Below are 22,340 nucleotides of genomic sequence, written 5' to 3' on the forward strand. Positions count from 1 at the left end.
CTAATGAAACTGAAACAATAATGCACATTCTGTGTTCTGTTCACCTTCACATTCTGGAGTGAAGGTGAACAGAATGGAGAACTCGCATTCTCCAACCCGTGCTTTTCCTGCACACAAAATGTTCTATCAAAAACATGAACCAGCCATTCCTGGGTAGATACCTCATCTCCTCCTTTGGGGTGAGCCTTGGGATGCCCAATTTGTGCAGATATAGGAAAAATAAGGGATTTCTTAATTCAGACCTAAGCAAAAAAAGTCGCCTAAGTTTAAAGGGCCACCATTACTGATTTTTCCACGGACAGTTACCTCTCAGTTTTTCCCCAACACTGCCATTCCAAGAGCTTTCCTTGAGCAGTGTTGCAGAACGGGAATAGATATCTGTAGCATGAGGCAATAAAAGCTGAAGGTGCTTGTGAAGCAGTGCCACACTGCTGGAATTCTAGAAGGAAACAAACATAAGAATAATTCTGTAAATACATATAAGGGGTTCACTATTTAAAACACTTCGGCTTTCAAATACTCAGAAGATTTTCAAAAGGAACATTACAACATTCGGATAGTTATGAATACTGAATTATTTTTTTCTCTCCTAAATGGTAAAAATAAGGATACGCACCTCAGTAACACTGTTGATGTGGCAATAAGCCAGCAATTGTTTCTGTAGGGAACATAAAAGCTCATGCAAATGAGCAGGTTGGCTGTTTTCTGAGGATGATGTACCTAGCAGAAATTTATCACTGTTTTTTTCCAGTTCTCCAAAGGCTTGGTCCTATTAAGACAAAAGCGGGGAAAAAGATAACAATTAACTCTGCTTCAAGTACTATAATGCTTTATTATCATCTAAAAAGAAGCATTTTCATCTTTACTATGTGCACCTATGATTACTTAAGAAATTGGATAGTGTCAAGTGGATCGTGGGATAAGCAAACTTGAAATTCCAATTGTTTATAAAGCCACAGGAATGACTGTGGTAGCTGTCAGGCAAACATTTCTTACAATATTACTTTCACATGTAGCAACATTTTTATTCCTCACCAAGGATAACTAGATTCAAAAACTCAGTTCCTAACCTAGCCCCCAAAGCACAATGTGTTAAAATAATTTAGGCACGTGTTAAAATTGTGGAATAATTCCTTAGGATCTGTTGTGGGCTGATGCATAATATATCTCACATTATAATCCCTGACTGCACTATCCAGGATGGCAGTAGAAGGAGAACATAGATGGCTGCTTGACTTCCCTCAGAATCCACTGGAAAAACGGAGTTAGTTTCAAGCAGCCAATTCAAAGCAGACAGGTCCACCTTGCTGACTGAAAGAGGTCTAGAGGGAAGAACAAATCACTGCCAAGCCTGTACTGAGGAGCTCCACACTATGCCAAGAAGTCCAAAGCTCTGATTTCTTCTCACTGTTGAATTCAACTGGCTGGTTGATTAAGAAGCTGAGTCAGTGATTTGCTCCCATGCTTCCCTACACTTTCTAAGAACAACAATCTGGCTGACACACTGTGTATAGTAAGACCTGTACTTGCTGCTCTATTGCAAGGTAGTTACCACCATAGTGAAGTTAATGAAATAGATTAATGCTCCTGGTGTCTGCTTATTGTTCCCTGGTGGCTGAGATTATACTGGCAAACACTGTATATAAACTATTTACATCTTATGTTATGTTTTCTCTTCCAGAAAAATCTGAAACCAAAGCAAGAGCAATAAAATAGTCTGACATGAAACCAGCTGCACTTACATAAGTCACCTTAAACAATAAATACCACTAGAGCAATATCAGAACCATATTGTTAGAGATGATTTAACTGGCTTTAGTCCACTTAAAGACACATACATGTGGCAGTACTACTTCAGATAAACAAAATTAGCACCATTTCCTTAAGATGAAGGGGAAAATATTAATCCTTCAAAATATCAAAAATTAATTATAATTTTAAAAGAAAAGTCAATATGAAGCCTGTACATACTGTATAAAATCCCAAGTTTCTAAGAAGAGTCTTCATTAAGATTTCAGCTAGATGAGTGTCTGGATGACTGCTCTGGACAGCATATGTTTGATCAGAGAGGTTTCCATAGCTGATACACATCGAGGCAGTTTCTGTGCTATCAGATGGGGAGCTGTAGCCAAGCAGGGAGGCTACATGGGTGTGATCCTGCAAGCTCGTCAGAATGATGTCCAATTGCATTCTCTAAACAAGAATGTTTAGACACAAAAATCACTCTTTGTTAATAAAGATAAAATATTGAACTAAGAAGGAAAAATGCATTAGTCATAGTTACCCAGTAAAAGTCTTCTAATGGGACACAGAAATAAGCTGGAAGGTTTTACTAAAAATTCCAGGTTTTCATGAAGATTTGTACTATTAGAGAATGGATAAATATACTGAATTGCATTGACCATACCTAGTAAAAATCTGAGATTAAGAGAGACAGAAACCAGACTGTCCACATGGTGGGCAATGAGTGTAAGACACTGAACAGAACACTTTCTCCAGTATTTCCTGGAGAAATCTGATCATCTGGGAAGATGGGTGTGAGACACACAATTTCCCTATACTGTACATAGGAAAAAGGGTACAAAAATGAACCTTGCAGTCATCTTTGCAAAGTAGTGTGAAATCCATGTAGGGAAAGTGTTATACAAGTATTCATCCCAGGAAACAATTAATTTTCTCTCACCAAGGCTTGTTCAATCAATCTAGTATTCAAAATTATCTTATCTCTAAATCAAAGCATACCCCAGCTGCTCTCAGGCATATTTGTACTTGACCTTACCTGTCCTTTTGATAAGCTTTCCCATCTATCAGGACCCTGGGGTAGAAGAGAATGTAGCAATTCCATTCTCTCTCGCAATGGAGGAAGTAGCATGGTTGCTCCAACTGACAGTGTCTCAATTACAACCTAAAATCAGAGCAGCCAAAAGTACTTCTTAATATAGGAAATAATCAACTCACCTGTATCCTTAAAAATTACCATACACCACACATGATACATCCCAAATACCTGCTTAATTTCATTTAATATCAGAATTCTACCACACAATAGCACACTAATCCTTTATGCTGTAACACAAACAATGTGCAGTACAATGAAGGAGTGAAACAAGACCAACAAAAGTTGCTATTTCCTGTAAGAGTGCATCTCAGGAGAATTACTCAACCAAGTTAGTTACTCAATCCACAACAAAAACATTTTAGGCTCATTATTACAGGGAAGAATAATTAAAAAGTTACAAAATAGAGCAGCTTTTTGAAATTCTTATGCAAACATTCTCCTCTGCCTTCAGATCATGAAACAGTGATGGTGACTACATTTTTTTACCTTTAATGAGTAAAACTGACAAGTCAGAATCATTCAGAAAGTCTAATAAATATCTAACTACAGAAAAAAAACCAGAAGAGAGTAGTACAATTTTCACATGTAAACAACAAGGCATGACTTACTTCTTGAATTTCATCAGGGACAGAAGAGTCCATCAGCCTGAACAAGAGGTTTCGAAGAGGACCAGCCTGCCGGCCAAGAATGCTGGTGGCTACACCTCCAGCCAGTGCAAGTGCAAGGTGATTAGAAAGCAGCTTCAAACACAATTTAAGAAAATTGTGATGTTCCCTGTAAAAGAAATATGTGTCTATTAACCTCTCCAACTATTAGCATGACTCCCTTCCATTTTTTGCACACTAAGTTTTTAACTCTGCTTTGATTTTTCATACCACCAAGTAAATTCCAACTGGGAGTTGAAGGAAACTCCTCTGAGAAACTTACTGCCAACCTCCTTAAAAGAACAAAAACTGAAACTAGAACAGAGAAGTGGTTTTGTGGACAATGGTTGTAAGAGGCATTCACTTTAGATTAACAGTCCCGTGAATTATGAGGCAAAACAGTCCCAAAATACAGAAATAAACAATAATATGATACACAGAGGGAAAAATAACTTTTAAGAAGCAATAAATGTAATCTTCTCTCAGAAGATATAGAAGTACACTAATCAGGTTAAAAACAAGAAGTCAGGTTATTCTTTTCTAGTCCTCTTAAAAATATTTGAAACACAGGTTACAGGAGTAAGAACTGACAACATAGAAACAGTAAATGCATTTCAACTGCACAGAAAAATGAGTTTTAAAGGAAAGATCTGAAATAAAGCATTTAATTCATTACATCATGAAAACAAATTTCAGACTAAAGATCCTGCTACATTTGAGACACTGTAAAGCTCCTCTGTGATACAAGTGCACTACAGTAATTCTACACAAATGGCAACTGAGTGAGCAGGTAAACCAGATTTATGCTTGTTAGAGAATAGAGCAACCAAGACTAAGCCATGCACCACTGCTGTAAACAAAAAACAAATATAAAAATCTGTAACACATATATGCTGTATGTACCTTGATGAAGGAAAAGGAAGAGGAGGAATTTCGCTGTTAATTTTGTCACAGTAGTGCTCAAGAAAAGAACGAAGATGTGAAAAGGTACTTTCTTCAAGGTCAACACAATAGGGTCTGTGCCATGCCACAACTTGCCTGGAATCAAACATCAAGGAAAATTACCTTCTGGAAATCTTTAACTGCCTTAATAAATTAATAGTTTAAACAAGTTGAATACACACTTAACTAAACCAGTTTCTTTCTTAGAGCAAACTAATACAACTATGGCAGACCAACTTCCTGACCCATGAAGGTATTTTCTTCTCTCTTTTTTGTAAAAATCTTTACAATCAAACACTCCACATTTATGGACAAAAACACCTCAATGCCATAAATCTAAAGCCATATGCATTTAATCTGATTCAGCCAAAGGCTGAGCAGTACTCACAAAGCTGGTTTCAGCATAAATGTCAAGTTAGAGACTTGGATAAAATGCACAGAGCATTATTTCCTTATTTGACAGCTCCCTTGAGAACAGGGCATTTGAAATTCTTCTTGAATTATCTTCCAAATATTAAGTTTTTCTGCTCCTCTGTGTTAGTTCATACATAAATGTTTACTGTTTCACTGCAATCATTTGCTAACATCCTTGGTGCCAAAATATTATTTGAGTTATTGTCTATTAATAACCAAACTATTTATTTTCAGTTTTACATGCAACCATACAGAAATTTTTTAAGACCTTTAAATGCACCTCAGTAATTTGCCTGAACTTGCCCTTTCCGAAAGTCTCCTGATTAGTGTACTACTTACTACACTAAAAGAAACTTCCCAAGTCATAAAAAAAAATCCCTTTAGAAGCAAAAAATAAAGAATGCTGAGTTGTTTCACCTCCCACTGACTCATTTGTCAATATTTAGAAAACAGTGGTAGGTTTTGTCTAACTACATGTAAGAAACATTCATACATAAAGAAGAAATATCTAAAGATGAGAGGAAGAAGACTTTCCAGAAGAAAACATTACAACCAGAATGCTTGACAGAGATGATGTGGGAACATTTTCAGGAAACAGTTAAATATATCCCAAAGAGGACTTGCATAAAAGAATAAAATTATACCTGTCCCAAATGTCATCATTACCTGTCCCTTGGAAGAGCTGTCCAGGCAAGGCTATGGGATGTTCCTGCCGAAATCTGTTGAATTGCAACTCCATCTAAACCACTGACTTTCTTTGGTTTAGTAATGGGGCCAGTAGAGTTTCCCTGTCCACATTGTCCCATTGAATTGTTACCCCAAGCGTAAACTTCATTATCTATAAACATAAATAAAGTAGAAGAAAGCTGAAATACAACTGCTTTTGATCTAGAGGAGGATCATGTCATTTTAGAGCTTATTCTCTTTACCATGAGAAAGTGCCAAGCAGTGACTGTCACCAATGGAAATGTCAACTATTCTAGTAGCTGCCAGCTCCTCAATGAGCTTGGGTCTGAGAGCAGTCGCCTCTGAGGAGCCACAGCCGAGGCAGGCCCCGCAGCCCCACGCGTAAACCTGGAGCAAAGCAAGCACAGAACACTGCAGGTCACACCTGTGCTACTGCCCAGCACAGCAAACAACACCCCAGCACACCACCTGCACAAGGACTGCAATGACCCTTTCAGCACAGTGTGCACAGGACTTTCCTGACTGAACACGTGTCATACAGTGTGCACTCCTTCCCCCAGCCACTGAGGTGCCACAGAGCACAGCACCAGGGAGGCTGCTGCAGGAAAACAAACTGCTACAGTGAATGTCAACATTCCTAACCCCCACTTAGAAAAGCCAGAGCCTCTGAGTCACAGAGCTGAAGGTGGGGAGGCCAGCTGGGTTACATGTGTGGAAATGCTTATTGGATTACATATACTCATCATGCCAGGAAGGGCCCTTGTTTACCACCTCAACATTCAGCTCAAGCTCTCCTGAGATTTTTCAGATTAGAAATAAAACTTGCAGTTAATAACTATATTCTAATATACATATGCATTTTAAAAAACTATTAAATCACTTAATCACCTGAGTTGATTACTGTATTAAAAATTACAAGCATTTCATTGTTGTTTGTTTCTTGAATCCAATTTGATTTTACACTGGTTACATAGATTAACCTAAAAACATAGGTTAATGCATGTTTTCTATGACTAAGCAAGAATCTTGAAAAGTGTGTCTTAGATGACTCTTACACATTTTAAAATACTCTTGCACATTAGGTACTTCAATCTCTAATCAAGAACTTCACTTCTACTTAAGTACTAGTTGAACATTTTCTCAACAGTTAAAATAATAAATGCAGAGATAATAAAAACCAAGACCCTCCTCACCAACTCCTGTAATTTGAGTGAAACTTGTTTTGCCTACCTGCCCTGTTGATGTCAAGGCAAGTGAAGACTGACTGCCAGCACAAACTTTTCGAATAAACATTCCTTGCAAGGCTTCTATAACTTTAGGTTTATATACTCTATTTGTATCACCATGACCAAGTTTGCCTGCAAAGGAGGAAACACAACTTTCTTATTTTCAATGGTATTTCAAAGGTATTTTCAATGCATAGACAACAATTAAAAAGTACTCCAAAAGAGATTTTTTTAGATTTCCAAAAATATCAGAGTAGGCTTTTAAAATTAAAACATAATACAATTTTTATAAAACCCATTTTCTTTCAATTACAGTAATTACAGACTTGTAATTACATATATATACATATACATATATAGATACAAATATATATTTATTATAGTCTATTTTAAAATTGAAACACAAATCCCAGGCAGTTTATATGCAATAGTTTGTAGGACATAATTGGCTATTGACATATCATGAGTGAGCTTATTTGAAAGTCATCAGCACAGCATTTTTTCCAGAACTGTTCATCTATTCACTGACCCTTCTGCGCTGTGAAACTCCTCCCCTGCTGAAAATATTTTTTTGAATTCTATCATCTTGCAGGTGAACTTCAGATATTGTATTTAGATTTTTTAAGAATCCCTTCCTTGAATAGCAACCAAATGATGAATAAAAATCAGAACCAAACTGCAAGGAGTACTGAAACTATGAGGCAGATGGAATAAGATAAAAACTACTACCAAAAACATTTGTTTTACCCACCATTGTCTCCTCCTCCAAAGGACCACACTGTTCTCCCATCTTTGGACAGGGCTATGGTGTGTGAACTGCCACAGGAAACCTCTCCTACATTGCTAATATCTTTCACTAAAGTTGGAATGTTGCGGCTGTTGCTGTCACCATGACCTAAGGAAAAAAGAAAGAAGTATTTTCTTTTAGTGACAATTAAAGGCCTATATCTGTTCTGCAATCATAAGATTTTTCATATTCCATGTGTACTGCAGACGTTACAACTTATGACTTCTGCCAACTTTTCTGAAAGACTCATAGTAAGGTTTGAAAGACATCTGTCACAAAGTTAAACATTAAATCTAAGGACATACTCCAGAACACCTGTTCAGATCTCACTGCCTCTAAAACTTATGATCATTTTCTACCTAGCTGAAAAGAAATAAAACTAATTGCTAGTACAACTGCCTTCAATAGCAGCTGATTAGGTAGCTAGACTTGCCAACACTGGGCAGCAGGTATCCTGCACAGCATTAGGGAGCTGTGATAAGGGCCCTCTGTCACTCCTGTCCATTGCACAGACCGAACAGATCTGCCCCTCAGCTGCCTTTAGACAGCCACATTTCTAACAGGTCCTTTCTGCAGAAACCATGCACATTACAGCTAACACCTACTTCATAAAAAGTTTTATTTCTACTTAACTCCAGAAAGCCTGTGGATACCAAAGAAAAATGGAGAATAGAGGAAAATTATTATCACTGGTATCCATAACTGATTAAATATTAAGAATGTCCTGTAACCCAATGAAATGTTACATTGAGCTACATTCTAGAACTCACCACTGTACACTCCAAGACCCCCAAAGGATGTCAAAATTCCTAAATAATCTAAAACTCCAAAAGAAGTTTCCACAATTCCCACCAAAATTCTAGTTAAACCTCTAACAGAGTTCTTTTCTTAACAGGGATACACTCAGAACTTCTACTGATTCCCCTGAAAGCTGTGACTGTCAAACACTCTCCTCATCTTCCACCACTGCCACTTGCTTGTTTTTACTCCTCTATACTTGATGATTGTGACATTTAAAGAAAACAGAAGGGAACTAAAACCCAACTTGAAAAAATTTTCTGCACAAAACCTGTTGGTTCAACTGAACCTGCTCAAGAAGAGTAGTTTTACACCAGGCATAGCAGCTCTACAGCAAAGATGATGAAATAAACAAGTTAACTTGAAGGAAATAGTAATACAGGGTTTGTTGTTTCAGTTAAATTTAACTTTTTAGATGTATTAAGGTAAAAGAACACTAAGCCATTCTGGCAAACTTAACATGAAGTATCCTTATTAGAATCAGACCCTTGATATTATTAGCCATATTATTATGATTCCTCAAAGAATCATTCCACTATCACACTAAATGAGGTTTATCTAGAATTTCAGTTTATTTCAAATGTCAACTGTTTTTATATTCCAGTGACATTAGCAATGGTATACTATTAGGAATGAAGAAAAAGCAACTTGCCTTGAAATGAAAGGTCTTTTAGAAATAGTTTTTGTAAAATCAACCAAATTAAAAACTTTTAGGAGCCGCTGCACTTGTCAGCTGTATGCACACACCTGAGTACATGTGTACGTGTATGCAGAGTGGACAATGAGAGAACAAGGCAAACAGGAGTATAAAATCATTACCAGACACAGGGATTTTTCCAAAAGCATCTCATGAAATTTTCACATTACCTAATCTTCCAAAGTCTCCTTCTCCCCACGTGTACAGCTCTCCATCCTCTGTAACAGCAGCACTGTGTCTGTAGCCCGCTGATACACACACCACCACCTACATCACACACATAAAGAAAGACAACGTTTTTACACAAACCAAGTGGGAAGTTTGAAAAATTAGGAGAGACAAGTTTCAGAAGGAGTCTACACAAACTAACTGGTTCATTCACAAGGATTAAGTACACACATAATCTTTGCAATCTTTTCTGTTTATTTGATAAGGGAAAATAAGTACATTAAAAGTTCTTATGGAAAACTACTAATGATTTATTTATCAAGCAGGTTTAGCATGATGATATCCTAGTCTTAGAGGAGAAAAAGCAGCATCAGAGGACGTTTAAGACAATCTATATGTGAAAGCCTTGATGTTGCAGCTAGCAAAACCGAAACTGTAATTCAGTGAAAGCGCCTGAACAAGTTTGATTCATGGCTGTGAGAAGCTTTCCTGACAATGCCACTGCCCAAATCGCAGGCAACCATAAGCTCTAGTGTTTTGTTGAAAGCAAACCCAGCCTCAAAGAAAAGTCTAGAAAGAACACAGAACTCTTTCTTAGGATTTTATCTATTTCAAACTTTACACAACATCCCAGCTGAACAGAACAAAACCACATGCTCCACTATACAAAACATACCTTCCCTTGCAGGGGACCCTGAATAAGTTTGGGATATTTCTGAGTTGAACTATTTCCATGTCCCAGTTTTCCGTAATCACCATCACCCCAGCTGAAGACTTCCCCTTCTGTTGTAAATGCTAAAGTGTGACCATCAGATCCTTTTGAAGATGACACCTTTTTAATAGACCTGTGAGGCTCAAAAGTCAATTTTTTCAACGTGGACTGATTGTTGGAGTCTCCCAGTCCCAGTCTCCCATAGCTGCCTTTTCCACAGGCTCTAACAGAACCATCCGTAGAAATGACAAATGTACAATATTGTCCAGCTTCAATCTACAAAAAGAAAAAGGATGTAATAGAGAAATACAGAGATTAGACAAATCCAGAATTTACATATAGGTCTAGAAGTCTGTATTTTTTAACAGAATTTCAAAATGATGTAAAAACTAAATAGAACACAATGTTTAAATAATTTGGATTTCAGCAAGCAGTAAAAGTAAAATTCTTGGGAAAAATGTTACAATTAAAACTATTTTCATAATTGACTAAAGTGTATGAACAGTGATTATTTTATTTACTTGTATCTCTTCTACAGACTGTAGAACTTGTGCTGCATTCAGATCTCCAAAACTCACAGATGGAAATCTTAATGTTTTAAAAGCAAGAAAGACAAAGTAACAGCCTGATAAAACACTGTAGGTTTTGTCTAATTTTAACCAGTACCAAGCAGTAACATCCCAAAAATAAACCAAATGCTAAAAATCCACTCACTTGAGACTATAATCACATGAACATCAAAGAAATAGGATCAAAAGCTTTTAAGCAAATAAGAACTTGTCCCTTTTGGGAAGTCAGTGCTAAGCTGAGGAATGACCCAACAGCAAACGGACTAACACAGAAATCATTCCCTATAGGAATCTTAACACAGCAGAAGTGCAGAGGCTCCATTTGACACCATAAACCAGCCCCAACAGGTGGCCACAGCCCTGTTTAATGGGAATGAATACCTTCATACAGATAATCCTACCACAATCATCAAATGGAAGGCTAAGTGGAAAAATCACATAAATTTGTTGTATAGTTGTAGTACTATTAAAAGAGTAATACATTCATTCAGATCATGCATTCCATGATCTTTCAACCATGGAATTGAAAGATTACTCTTTCAAATGTTTTGAAACTTTTCTGAATGCATAAACTTGCTTTATGATGTCCAGTCCTGCAACCCATTGAAATATAAAATACATCAGTGAGGTCCATAGAAACAATTCCAGAAAATGCACCTAAATTGTCTAGTGACCAGAAAGTGCTTTTACTTAAGTCAACACTGCAAAGCCAATATAGTACCAGAAAAGCAAACTATTATATTCTGGGTCATGCATCAATAGAAGTGCCCAGCTGCAATTGCAGAATCTGTGACAGAGCAGAAAGAGCATGTAGACTGATTTTCAGAAAGCTATTTAAGGTGCTGTGTCAGCAGCTAGTCCAGTTTGGAGCTTTAAACTCAGCAATCCCTGGTGTGAAAGCTACCAATGGAAAAGAGCGTGCAGTCATTAAGGCACCTTTTAACCAACAATTAAAAAAAAACCAAACAAAAACCAAAACAAACAAAAAAATCCACCAAAAAGCAAACAAACCAAAATCAAAACAAACCCACCAAAAAAAAACTACAGGCAGCTACACTTGTCTCCACAGAGCAAGTCAGGTGATTCAGTCATTCTTGTTACATGAATATTTATCTGTGCATGTCATTAAGACTAAACCAGAATGTTTTTCCCAGGCATCAATAAAAGTAGTGAGATATTCTCAGTAAAATAACCTGTGTGAGCAGTTCTGAACATCATTCATTACAATTTGCTTCATTACAACTTGACATTCAGAAATAAAGTACTATTTTTCAGTTTCATACTGTGACTATGAAGCTGCTGACTGTTACATAATGTACCATTAACAGATGTCACTCACCGTCTGTGCATCAGAAAAGCTTGGAGCAAGCTTGGGTTGAAGTATTTTCTCTTGAGTTCCTTCTACCAGCTGGTGACTGCTGTTACTGCCCCACACATACACCTCACAGGTCTCTGACACAATGGGAGCATCACCTGTCTGAATGCTGTCAGGGCTGGCACATGTCCTGGAATAGTCTGAGGCCATTCGACAAACCTGCTCACACCAGAGATTTATTACACAGCAGCATTTCATATTTCTTCCTATACAGTCACAGTGTTTAATGCAGCTTTAACTGCCCCTCAACACAGTAACTGTCTAAAATACAAATCACCACGACCATATCATTACCTTGCTGACTAATTAGCTTAATGACTTTGTCTCACTACATTTTATTTTTCAATGTTTTTTGCACCTCTTTGACTCCAGAATAACGACACCCACATGTGCACGCCAATCACATGTGTGAGGAGAAGTAAACTACAGTAACTTAAAAGTTTTTTTTTCAAGACATACCTCTTCAAATAAACACAGAGCTGCCTCATACAGGGAACATAAGCCATCTGATGTTCTGGTTGGCTCTCTCCATTGACTTCGATCAGCAGATGATCCCTACAATGTTTAAATGTTGTTATTAGGAGAAATAATACACTTCCAATACAGCAACATTCACCTGAACAAAATACATTAGGAACTTGTTGTTATGGCTAAGCAAAAATTAACATCTTTTTCTATAAAAGCAAAAGTACACTACCTCTCTCCTGAGCTGGGTTACCTGCATACACTTCAGGAAAACAAAACTGCCCACAAGTGCTAGTCCAACATTCATACTGATTCAGTTTCGTGAAGGTATCTGGGTTTGGAGGTAATTTCTCCCAATACTACTTTGTAATGAAATGCATGTTATTTGCGTCTAAAGTGATAATTATTTCTAAATTACTAATCATAAATAATTTTATGTTTACATATCTTTCATATTTTGGTCTCTATTTGTATATACAGCCCAAATCCAACAGCAAATGAAGTTGCCCATCACAACATTTATTCCAATTCAGATACTGCTACTGCCATGCTCTTCTCATGGACCTCATTCTTCAAAACATTTTTCAGATCTTTTTTAGAATCTTTTTTAAAGTTTATGTTTATTAACAAGCAGTACAAGCCTGAAAGGAAAGTATGACCACATGAGGAAAAAAGTCATTTCCTGTTTCAGTCTGAGCACCACAAGACAGAAGGCTGCCACAGCTTCTGACTGTGAACTGTGCAATAATTTCATACCTTGGAAAGCAATATTCATCTAGCACCAGCAGTGAGCACTCAATATACAAAGCAATGTGCCACACTTCCAATTTAGCTCATTTTCTATCACATTAATTTCTGAGCATCAGCAAAACTGCTGAACATCCTGAAGATGAATAAGCAGTAACTAACAGGAAACAAGGTGTATTGCAGAACTTGGGATTTTCTAACTTTTTCTGCTATGAACTTAAATGTACAAGTTCAAGTGGATCAAGTGTGTCCTCAATTCTTTCCCTGAAGCTAGAGAATAACACCAAAATGCAACACAGAGACTGTTTTTGCTGTTTCATCTTTACCTATGAGGAACCAGGTGGGCAGGAAGGAAGAGAAAGAGATGGTGGGTAACAAAGAAAATACGAGGGGGGAATCACAAAAAAAGCCCTCTTTCTAACATATTCAGCAAACTGGCATTTGGGGTGGAGAAACTACTCAGTAAAGAATGCAGCTACATTGGAATGCAGAAAATCCAAAGCTGGTTATACCTACCAGAGATCGTCGCATCTGGGTCAATATACTCATAAAGCAATCAAAGCTGATCATCCCTTCTGGACTTTGCAGTAACTTGGTTTTCTCCATGGTGTTTACCACAGCTGAAGCACCTAAAGCCATTTCTATCCATTCAAGAAGGTATCTCAAGGCACCTCGTTGGGCAGCCAAACCAAGAAGCAACTCAGAAGCTAATCTACGACCTAGAGTATCTGCCCCAGAGTTTGGAATCGTTACTCCTTTAAGAAAAGTTGTTACTTGTGACAAACAGTCCAAACCCATAGGTGGAATCTTGCTTTCATTTGCTAGAGATAAAGGTGGTAAAGAGCTCACAACTTCTATTGCAGTATGGATAACATCATTGCAGAGACTGAGGCCAGGTCCTGCCACAGGCATCATCCAGCTTTGTCTCAGCAGTGCAAACAACAAGCTCAACCCAGTCCGAACTCCCATTTCTATGAGCGCGTCGGTGCTTGACCTGGGCCGTTCACTGACAGAGTGCACGTCTGCGGAGCCAGAGCTGCTTTCTGGTGAATGCTGCTGCTGCTTCACCTTCCCCTTATCGTGGTACTTGTTAGAAAGTGCATAGAACACACGCTGCAGCACAAGGAGACGCTTTCGCAGAGCTCCAGCAAACGGAGAGTCTGAGCACACCATCTTTGCCAGTGCCAGCTGGCTGCTAAGAAGGGCATCCAAGTAGTGGTCCTGCTCATCACTAGACAGAGATTCCCGCTCAAAATCTGGTAACTGAGGTCCCTTGAGGCACAGAACCTGCTGGGGCAATGGCACTACTTCTTTATTGCTAACTAACTTAGCATACAAGACAGAAACTCCCTCCCTTGTTGCAATAGATTCACTGTCTTCTGTGATCCATGAGCTGTTTAGGTGTTCAAGCCACTTCAGCTTCACAGGTGGCACCATAGCTGCCATGCTGGTTTACTTCTTTGCCATTAGTCCTGCAAATGAAAAAAGCTGTCAATTATGCAATATTATCTATAGATCTTATTACTGACACAGGACAAACCCAAATAATCCTTTCAGGAGGTAAGCAGAGAAAGACTGACCACCAAGAATTACCAGTTTCACCATTTGACCTATATGCATGTGCAACTTACTTAGCATGATGTAAGAATTCTAGTGTAAGTCAGTCTGCATTTTCTAAATCCATACAAAAATTCACATAAAGCAAATTTAATTCTTCTACGTGACATGAACAGCATTTAACAGATAAGGCAATTTAAGATTTAGATGCCAAGAACCACAAAGGTGCAGGGCTGATAAGCATATCTCAGCACTATGATGATTTATGTCTGCAGGATCATCCATGTAATGGTATGATATTTTGCTATTTTATCTGAATAAAGGATCACAATCCCTAAAGACCTACACTGAGTTTGAAAAATTTCTCACATACAAGAACACAGACTGATCACAAATAGTTGAGTCCAGGGTTCTCCTAAGTCTATGTCTGAGAAAATTTTAAAATTTAACAAATTAAAAGAACATTCTGATCCTAAAGAGACACTCAAATTACTAATTTTAATTCCAGCAGCATTTAGGACTCCAGTTCTTCAAGAGGATTCTTGATGTGAACTCCAAATTTTGCTAAGGTAGTTCATAGCTTAATATGCAAAGATGCTTCCTCAAAGTGAGTGATTTCAAACTGCTCCTTTTAAAAGAATTTTCTTTAGAGTAATGCTTTATCTCCTATTATACAAAACAGATGTGTTTAACTCCTGTTTTATAATCATTAACCATGGGTTACATCGGTTCTGAATGATTACTTTCTGTTCTTTGACCCTGTAAGTCCTAACACATCACAATTTCACCAAAAAGTACTATAATTTCCTAAAGGAGAGTTTTGTGTCCTTTGGTAGTGTGAGCCCTGTTTGATCTAATTCCAAACTAAACTCCTGGGGGTGGAGGGAGTCTCTGCCACGCAGTGAAAGTCAGTGCTGCTGCCATGTCGTGCTTGCAGGACAACGGGTAACAGGCAGTGCAATTTGGTACTTGTTTTACCTTGACATTTCACACCTAAAATCATAAATTAAAAACATAAACTACTACGGTTATTCTGCCAATACATCTGCCAAAAAAGCATACTGTGTGCTATGAAGCACTTACTTTTATTTCAGCCAAATTTTCCCTACAACAGAAGAATACCTTCAGAAAAGCTTTCCATGAGCCCCAGTGAGCCTTACCCAAGTACCTGCCCCTTACCCAGGACTATCCCACTAAACTGCAGCCACAGCTGTTAGGTACCATTCAGAGCAGGGAGCATTCCTTGCATTTCATACAAGACACACCTTCTGTCTACTCACACCACAAAACTTCCCAGCAGCTCAGCCTCCAAGTGACAGAGACAGGTACTATTACACCAGGACCCTGCTGATGAACAAAGAGCAACACCATCTCATTTGTCAGAAGGTATTTGCTAACTACCATTGGATCCTAGCAGAAACTGTAAGGCAAATTAATGAAAATGTCCTAACTCTGGTCTTATGTGAAGTTTGTGCCTTATCAAGAGGTGAAACATGGAACTGTAGCTCCATTAAGAAGTTCCCAAACAGACTTATTCATGGGCTTTATGCTTTCACCAGCTACTCTTCTTTCAGAAACTTCAAAACGTGCTCATGTACCTCAAAGGTGCAGATACTGCTGCTTTTCCTGAAAACTGATAGATCTTTTTCCCTCCTGCCCTTGTATGCATCTCTAAAAATAGAGACTGAAGCTTGAAGCTGAGCCCTTAGCAGTGTCCTACTCTCCTTCTGCAGCTTTCAGAAGAAATTGTTGGTCCACCTTGGAAATAACATTCAGTTTCATGTGACAGGCAGAAGGCTTTAACCAGACACTGCTCATAATCCTGGAAATACTCTCTGAATACAAATGTAAAAGATCTCTCTCCGTGCATGTAACAACTACAGATCACTGAAGTTAAGCAGAAACCAGGTAACAGTTACACAGGGTACAGATAGGATTCATTTCTTCCAGCTCATTGCCACAAATACAAGGTTTATAATTGCTCCAGAGCCTAGACATGAACATCTGAGTTCTTTTTAAGGCAGACAAAAAGAAAATAATTTGGCTTTGACAACTCAAGTGAATGCTCACTGCTGTTTCACTGTATTTGAGCACTGCAGGGCCAGGTGAACATGTGGAAGGCACCAAGTGAGCAGGGTGGGCCAGTCCCACAGGGTGCAGTCCCACACACTGTCTGAACGTGCTGATCGCACAGCCCAGCACAGAGGGAGGGGCCAGAAACATGTGACAAGTGGAGAAAAGTACTTTTCTCTTGTCATCATAAACCTGTAACAATCTAAATGTATAGCAACAGCTTTATAAAACTATTTCAACACTTCAAACTACAGTACCCAGAACTTTCTGGGATTTATATTAAACAAACAAACGAAACAAAATGTCCACTTTATCCGCCCTTACTCCTCCCTTTCTCCCTCTGCTCCTCGGGGTGGAGGGGGGGGGGGAAAAAAGAAGTGAACCGTGAGAATGTGCAACACAACTTATTTGTCATATCTTTCAGAACCACAGTTCCTGTTGAGGAAATCACCATCTTGGGGCAGTACATTTTTGCATATATTTTACTGTTGCCTATTGGTAAATCAACTAAAATGGGACTTCAAACACATAGCTGAACAAAGATTTCAACAGTGTTACCAAATGTAACACCTATTTCAAAAGCTTACTCCAGGGACCGGTGGGGGGAAATGCACATATCAAACCCTGAAAGCCAAGTTCTGTGTCCGGGATGGAGAACTCGAACTGCACGGAAAGACACGTGAGGGTAACCAAGCTGCCTCCAGTGTTCACCCCGAGAACCACAGCCAGGGCTGCCATGGAGCTCAGGGAAAGGCTCAGGCTCATCAAATCCTCTGCTGGAATATGTGCACAAGCACAGGGAGAGCTGTCGGTACCCATCCCTGCACTGCACACCAACTGCTGTTTGCTCCTCTTACATCAAATCAAAGCGAATGTGAGGGAAAGAATTTTAAAATGAAACCTGTGAAAACACGAGGAATATAATCAGAGAAGGCTTTTGCCTGAGCTAAGAGGAGAGCAGATCATTTAAATTATGGAAGAAAATATTCTTAAGAGAGGTCTCTTTTAATTGTTATAAGAAACATGAAAATTACCTGCAGCAGAGACAAAGGTTCTTTTCCCTTGTATCAGTCCATTGCTTTAAATGCACCTGAAGGTGAACCTGTAAGTGCCAAAGCTGAATCCCAGTGCAGACTGACTGTGTATCCCTGATTCTGTCCCTTCAAGCTCAGAAGTCAAAACCAGCTACTTCTGCTCTGTTCATGGTTTTCCCCATCACAAAAAAACCCACACCACACAGCCAAACTACCACCTGAATTCAAAGCTCAGAATCAAGATTCCACATCTTGCCATAACTAGTAATAGACAGGAGGTAACAGGATGCATTTCAAATTCAAAGAAATCAACTTTCAAGCAGCCCTAGTGATTGTGAAACCATAATAATTCAGTGATTGGCATGCATTTCCACACAGCCAAGAACTCAGAAAGAAAGCTATGACAAATTTCATTACCCCTTTATCCACTTAGTTCTCTTCATATATTTAGTTAGATGATGATTTTTAAGAAGTTTTTGATTGGATGTGTTTGCTGCACTTAAGGAAAAAATAAACAAAAAATCAAGAGCCTACAAATGTTTGTCAGCAAGACAGAGTATACACTAATAATAACTGATACACTTAAGATCTTCCCTCTTGAGAAAAATAAGGAAAAAGAGGAAAGTTGTCATATTATAGGGAAAGCATGCAGTCTTCAGTGGCCTAGCAAATAATGTTAAAGAATTTAAAATATGCTGTGTTATTAAAGAGTTTGTTTTTTCTTAAGTAGGAATCAATTCAGCCTAAAACCACCATCTAATTTTTACAGGTCACTTTAAATATTATTTTTTGTGGTGGAAGCTTGCCTACAATAACTAATAAATTACATGTATTGACAGTGTGAATGGCCCATTGCAAGTCATTATTAAATACAACAGACAATTGGGCATATTAAAATTAAGTTTATATCAATAATGAAATAGGCCAAACAGCCAATTCTTCCACTGAGAAAAACTGCATCTTATTTTAGGAAAAAGAACTATTCCCCTGTCTCAAACAAGAATAAAGTAAGAGACTGGAGATGCATCTAACTACATTTACAAGTTATTTCCATGAAACAGAAATAAATTATGAGGAGATAAACTATGAATGCTGTTCCTTCTTTCTCTCTGCCACCACAGCAATTTAATCACAGAAAGAGAAAGAGGAATTTGATCTTGTCATTAATCCCAGCTTGCTTATTGCATATATACAGTAGCAAGTCACTGACTGCATGGATGACTCACACCTTAATGTAAAACTGACCAGGAGATACAATGAAATAGGCATTCCACCACAAATATTTCTATATTTTATATATTTAGATTTATATTTTGGTGTTTATATTAGATACTAAAAATATCTGTGTTTCCTGTACATGTGTCTGAAACACAAGTAATCTTTCTGCAACAATTATTTCTTTTCAAAGGGGAATAATTCTTCCAAAGCATTTCAGTTAACATCAAAGTGAAATTATCAAGAAGATTCTGTATAATTTTTTTTTTTTTGTGTTTATATAAAGTGATATATGTGAGGTAAAATGGGACTGAGAAGTAACAGTAGATTTCCAGCCACTTAGCACCATCTCCTAAATTAGCTATGGAAAGAGATTTCTCTAGAAAGGGAACAAAGGAGACACTAAATATTGCTCATAAATCCACTTGGTTGGCTCAGACAGCAAGACTGTCAAACCTCTAAGAACAAACATTTTTTTCAGATTTTTACTACAGCTTCAGGAAACCAAGAAGTTTTTAGGTCTTGCCACTTTGAGGTAAGTGGGACAGCTTTGATCACTTTCAAATGCAAGAATAAGAACTCACAAGGGGGGAAAAAACATTACTAAAGAAGTTAGTATGGGAAATTCTCACCTTCAACACAGTGAAAGGAGTGAGGAGTTTGGAAAGTGCCCCAAGTACTCCTATACTGCAAGGGAACAGGGGGAAATGAGAGTCATTTACAAAGGACTTTGGCATGGGGGTGAAGGCTAAAGTCCATAGAGTTATGAAGTTCTGTTTCTGAATCCAGCAGGAAAGACAGGTCTTGGACAGAATATACACAATTCCCCAAAGGAATTTCCACATTCTTCCCTTTCCATGTCAGCTCAGAAATTATGGGAGATACTTGAATGTCACCAAGAACCACCTCCATGCACCCAACAAATTTATCCTAATATAAGTAAATAGGAAGCTCCCTTCTAGGGTTTAGATTTAATTTAAAAAATGCTTAGAAATTAAAAAAGCTCTTCAGAAGTTGCTGTGTGTAGATCTAAGAGAAAGACTGCTGGAACAATTTAAAGAAAGGTGGAGACTGGGCAGAAGCTGTACAGTGCAGTTACATCACACTGTAGCTCCTTTTGAGGGGATCAGGAAGATCAGGAACAGCTCAAGGCAAATGAAAAGAGGTGACACTGAATTCCTGCAGGAAGGCATGTAAGTATGAAAGTCATGACAAGAAAAAAACAAAGGGTTTATGTTTTGTTTCAAAGAAAGTTGTAGAAATAATCCTTAAAAAGCAGAATTATTATCTAGTTGATTTGATGAGAGAGTGTAAGAGTGGTCTCCCCACAAAACACGTTTTGCTTTTGAAGTCCTCAGTGCACACACACTCAACTCATCGACAGAAACCACTGAAACACGTGCAAGGGAGGAGCTGATTTAGGGCCCTTCCCCCCCAAGAGATTGGCTCCACCCATTGCCAAATGCAGGTGAGCACTGGTATTCCAGCAAGAATAATGCAAGTCCATAGGTAAGGAGGAAGTGCACCTGCTGCTCAGGCCATGGAAAGGAGAATAGGAACAATCAGCTCAGAAATGCAGGTAAATCTTGAAGCACAGTGATTTCCCATTGCTTGTACAGACCTCAATCTCCCTGCTTAATTGTTATTTTACAGCTTTGTGCTTCCCTCCCTGTAGAAGACCCAAAGAATAAACATTGTAATACAGGGATAAAAAGCAAAATTCATGTTACATCAAGTGTTGTCAAATGAACACAGCAAAAGGGGAGCTATTTTAACATAGTGTTTAAGGTAGGCACAACTACTCACAGTCCATGGAGATTTTCAAACATATAAATGGCATAAAATTATGGACAGTATCTTCCATTAGTATGAAGAAAATCAATTTTTTTAAATCAGTGACACTAGCACACACACTGAAGATATAACAAGGATGGAATTTGACAAAGCTACAAAATACTACCCCATTTTTCTTTAACTTAGCCTGATTACAGCAAAAATCAAGCACACACCAAAATTATTCTGACAGAAGCCAAGTGCTCAGGCTCTTAGAACTCCTACAAAAGTAGCTGAAAGCTTTATTTTCTGCAAAGCTCTTGAAAAACTGCACCTATAAAGCTGTAAATATTCTATATCCTAAAAATAAAAAGTTTTCTCAGAGGAAAAATAAACCTCACAAGCATTCACTCTCTTCCTCTCTGCAATCAGCAATTTCAGCAACCTTTGTCAGAAGCTGACTATATTTATTTTATGGGAACATAATTACAAAAGCTTGCAACACAAGTCTGTCTGTACAGTCAAATCACAGGCAGGAAACACCAAAATTCAATAGGAAGATGTGGTTGTGAAACTGAATTGTGTGCACTGCCTGCTGCCATGTTGTACCACACACATGAGCAGAGCTCCTCACTGTGTGTTCACTGGCAGTCTGCAGTCTGCAACAGCTCCATTTATTGTTTTCAGCCTCAGGGACTCTCAGGGCACCCCCTGTGCTCAAGGTCCCTTCAGCCTGATGTCACCTGGGTGGTTTCTAAAAAGGAGTAGAAAATTTAATATTTAAACAGATGGCAGCCAGATCCCACTACAGCTCTTGATGCTGCTACAAGTGGTTAAAGCTTTGTTTGCAAATTAACTTCTGTGATGGGTCAGAAACATCGAGCATTTTGTGGCTCACACACAACTCAGGAAAGATTTCACAATCAGAATGATCAGATAATTCTACTAGTTCATTAAAAATATAAATCAATTCATTCACTGCAAGTGACACTGACTACTGAAGAACTTTTTCTGGGATGTTATTTTAGATAATTTTTGATAAACTAGAAGTTCTGAGTTCATTGCCAATCACAGCTCTGGAAAAGCTAATTTGCTTAAAATATGACAGAAAACCTAATATATGTTTCTATTTACTGCCTCACTGTGATGACAGTATTACAGCTGCATTATACAAGTGGAATCTCTTCAAAGTTTCAACATTTCAGTTTCTTAGCATCAGCTCTTAGAACCCTTTTAAATTATTGTTTCATTCAAATACATGTAATGTTCTTACCAGCAAACCAAAGTCTTTAGTCTGTATCCAAGACTACTAAATTATTTTCTCAATATTCTGTCAAATTCCTAACCTGTGTAACTCCAGAGCTGAATGTGAAATTCAAGATATGGCTGTACCTTTATTTTGTGCAACAGAAGGCCTGCTCTCTGGTTTTGCCAAGTTCCACTCCTAACAGTTCCTGATGTTCCATAAAATGTCAGATTACCTGAAGTTTTTGTCATTCCAGTCTTTCATACTTCTTACAAGGAAGCCACAAAGTGCCAGTAAGGATCTTGCTTCACCTGCTGCCAGCTGTGGAGTGCAGCAGTTGTTGCAGTCGTTATTAGAATTTTACAATGAAAG

At 38.1% G+C, this 22,340-nt stretch overlaps 1 protein-coding gene across 2 annotated transcripts in view; it reads right to left on the reverse strand.

Annotated features, from left to right (window-relative positions):
- HERC1 (HECT and RLD domain containing E3 ubiquitin protein ligase family member 1) overlaps positions 1–22,340 on the reverse strand; it is a 99,254-nt gene that overhangs the window by 53,463 nt on the left and 23,451 nt on the right. For both annotated transcript variants that reach the window (XM_059482496.1, XM_059482497.1), the window contains exons 2-16: positions 13,587–14,542; positions 12,318–12,413; positions 11,823–12,017; positions 9,879–10,190; positions 9,205–9,301; positions 7,504–7,647; positions 6,757–6,884; positions 5,769–5,913; positions 5,506–5,677; positions 4,387–4,521; positions 3,448–3,613; positions 2,780–2,905; positions 1,972–2,193; positions 617–769; positions 307–439 (exon numbers count right to left, since the gene is read on the reverse strand). In XM_059482496.1, the coding sequence (XP_059338479.1) occupies positions 307–439; positions 617–769; positions 1,972–2,193; positions 2,780–2,905; positions 3,448–3,613; positions 4,387–4,521; positions 5,506–5,677; positions 5,769–5,913; positions 6,757–6,884; positions 7,504–7,647; positions 9,205–9,301; positions 9,879–10,190; positions 11,823–12,017; positions 12,318–12,413; positions 13,587–14,516 (3,154 nt within the window). In that variant the 5' untranslated portion in view covers positions 14,517–14,542. The remainder of the gene's footprint in view (positions 1–306; positions 440–616; positions 770–1,971; positions 2,194–2,779; positions 2,906–3,447; positions 3,614–4,386; positions 4,522–5,505; positions 5,678–5,768; positions 5,914–6,756; positions 6,885–7,503; positions 7,648–9,204; positions 9,302–9,878; positions 10,191–11,822; positions 12,018–12,317; positions 12,414–13,586; positions 14,543–22,340) is intronic.

Source organism: Ammospiza nelsoni, chromosome 14, assembly GCF_027579445.1.
Source record: "Ammospiza nelsoni isolate bAmmNel1 chromosome 14, bAmmNel1.pri, whole genome shotgun sequence".
Taxonomy (NCBI): Eukaryota; Metazoa; Chordata; class Aves; order Passeriformes; family Passerellidae; genus Ammospiza; species Ammospiza nelsoni.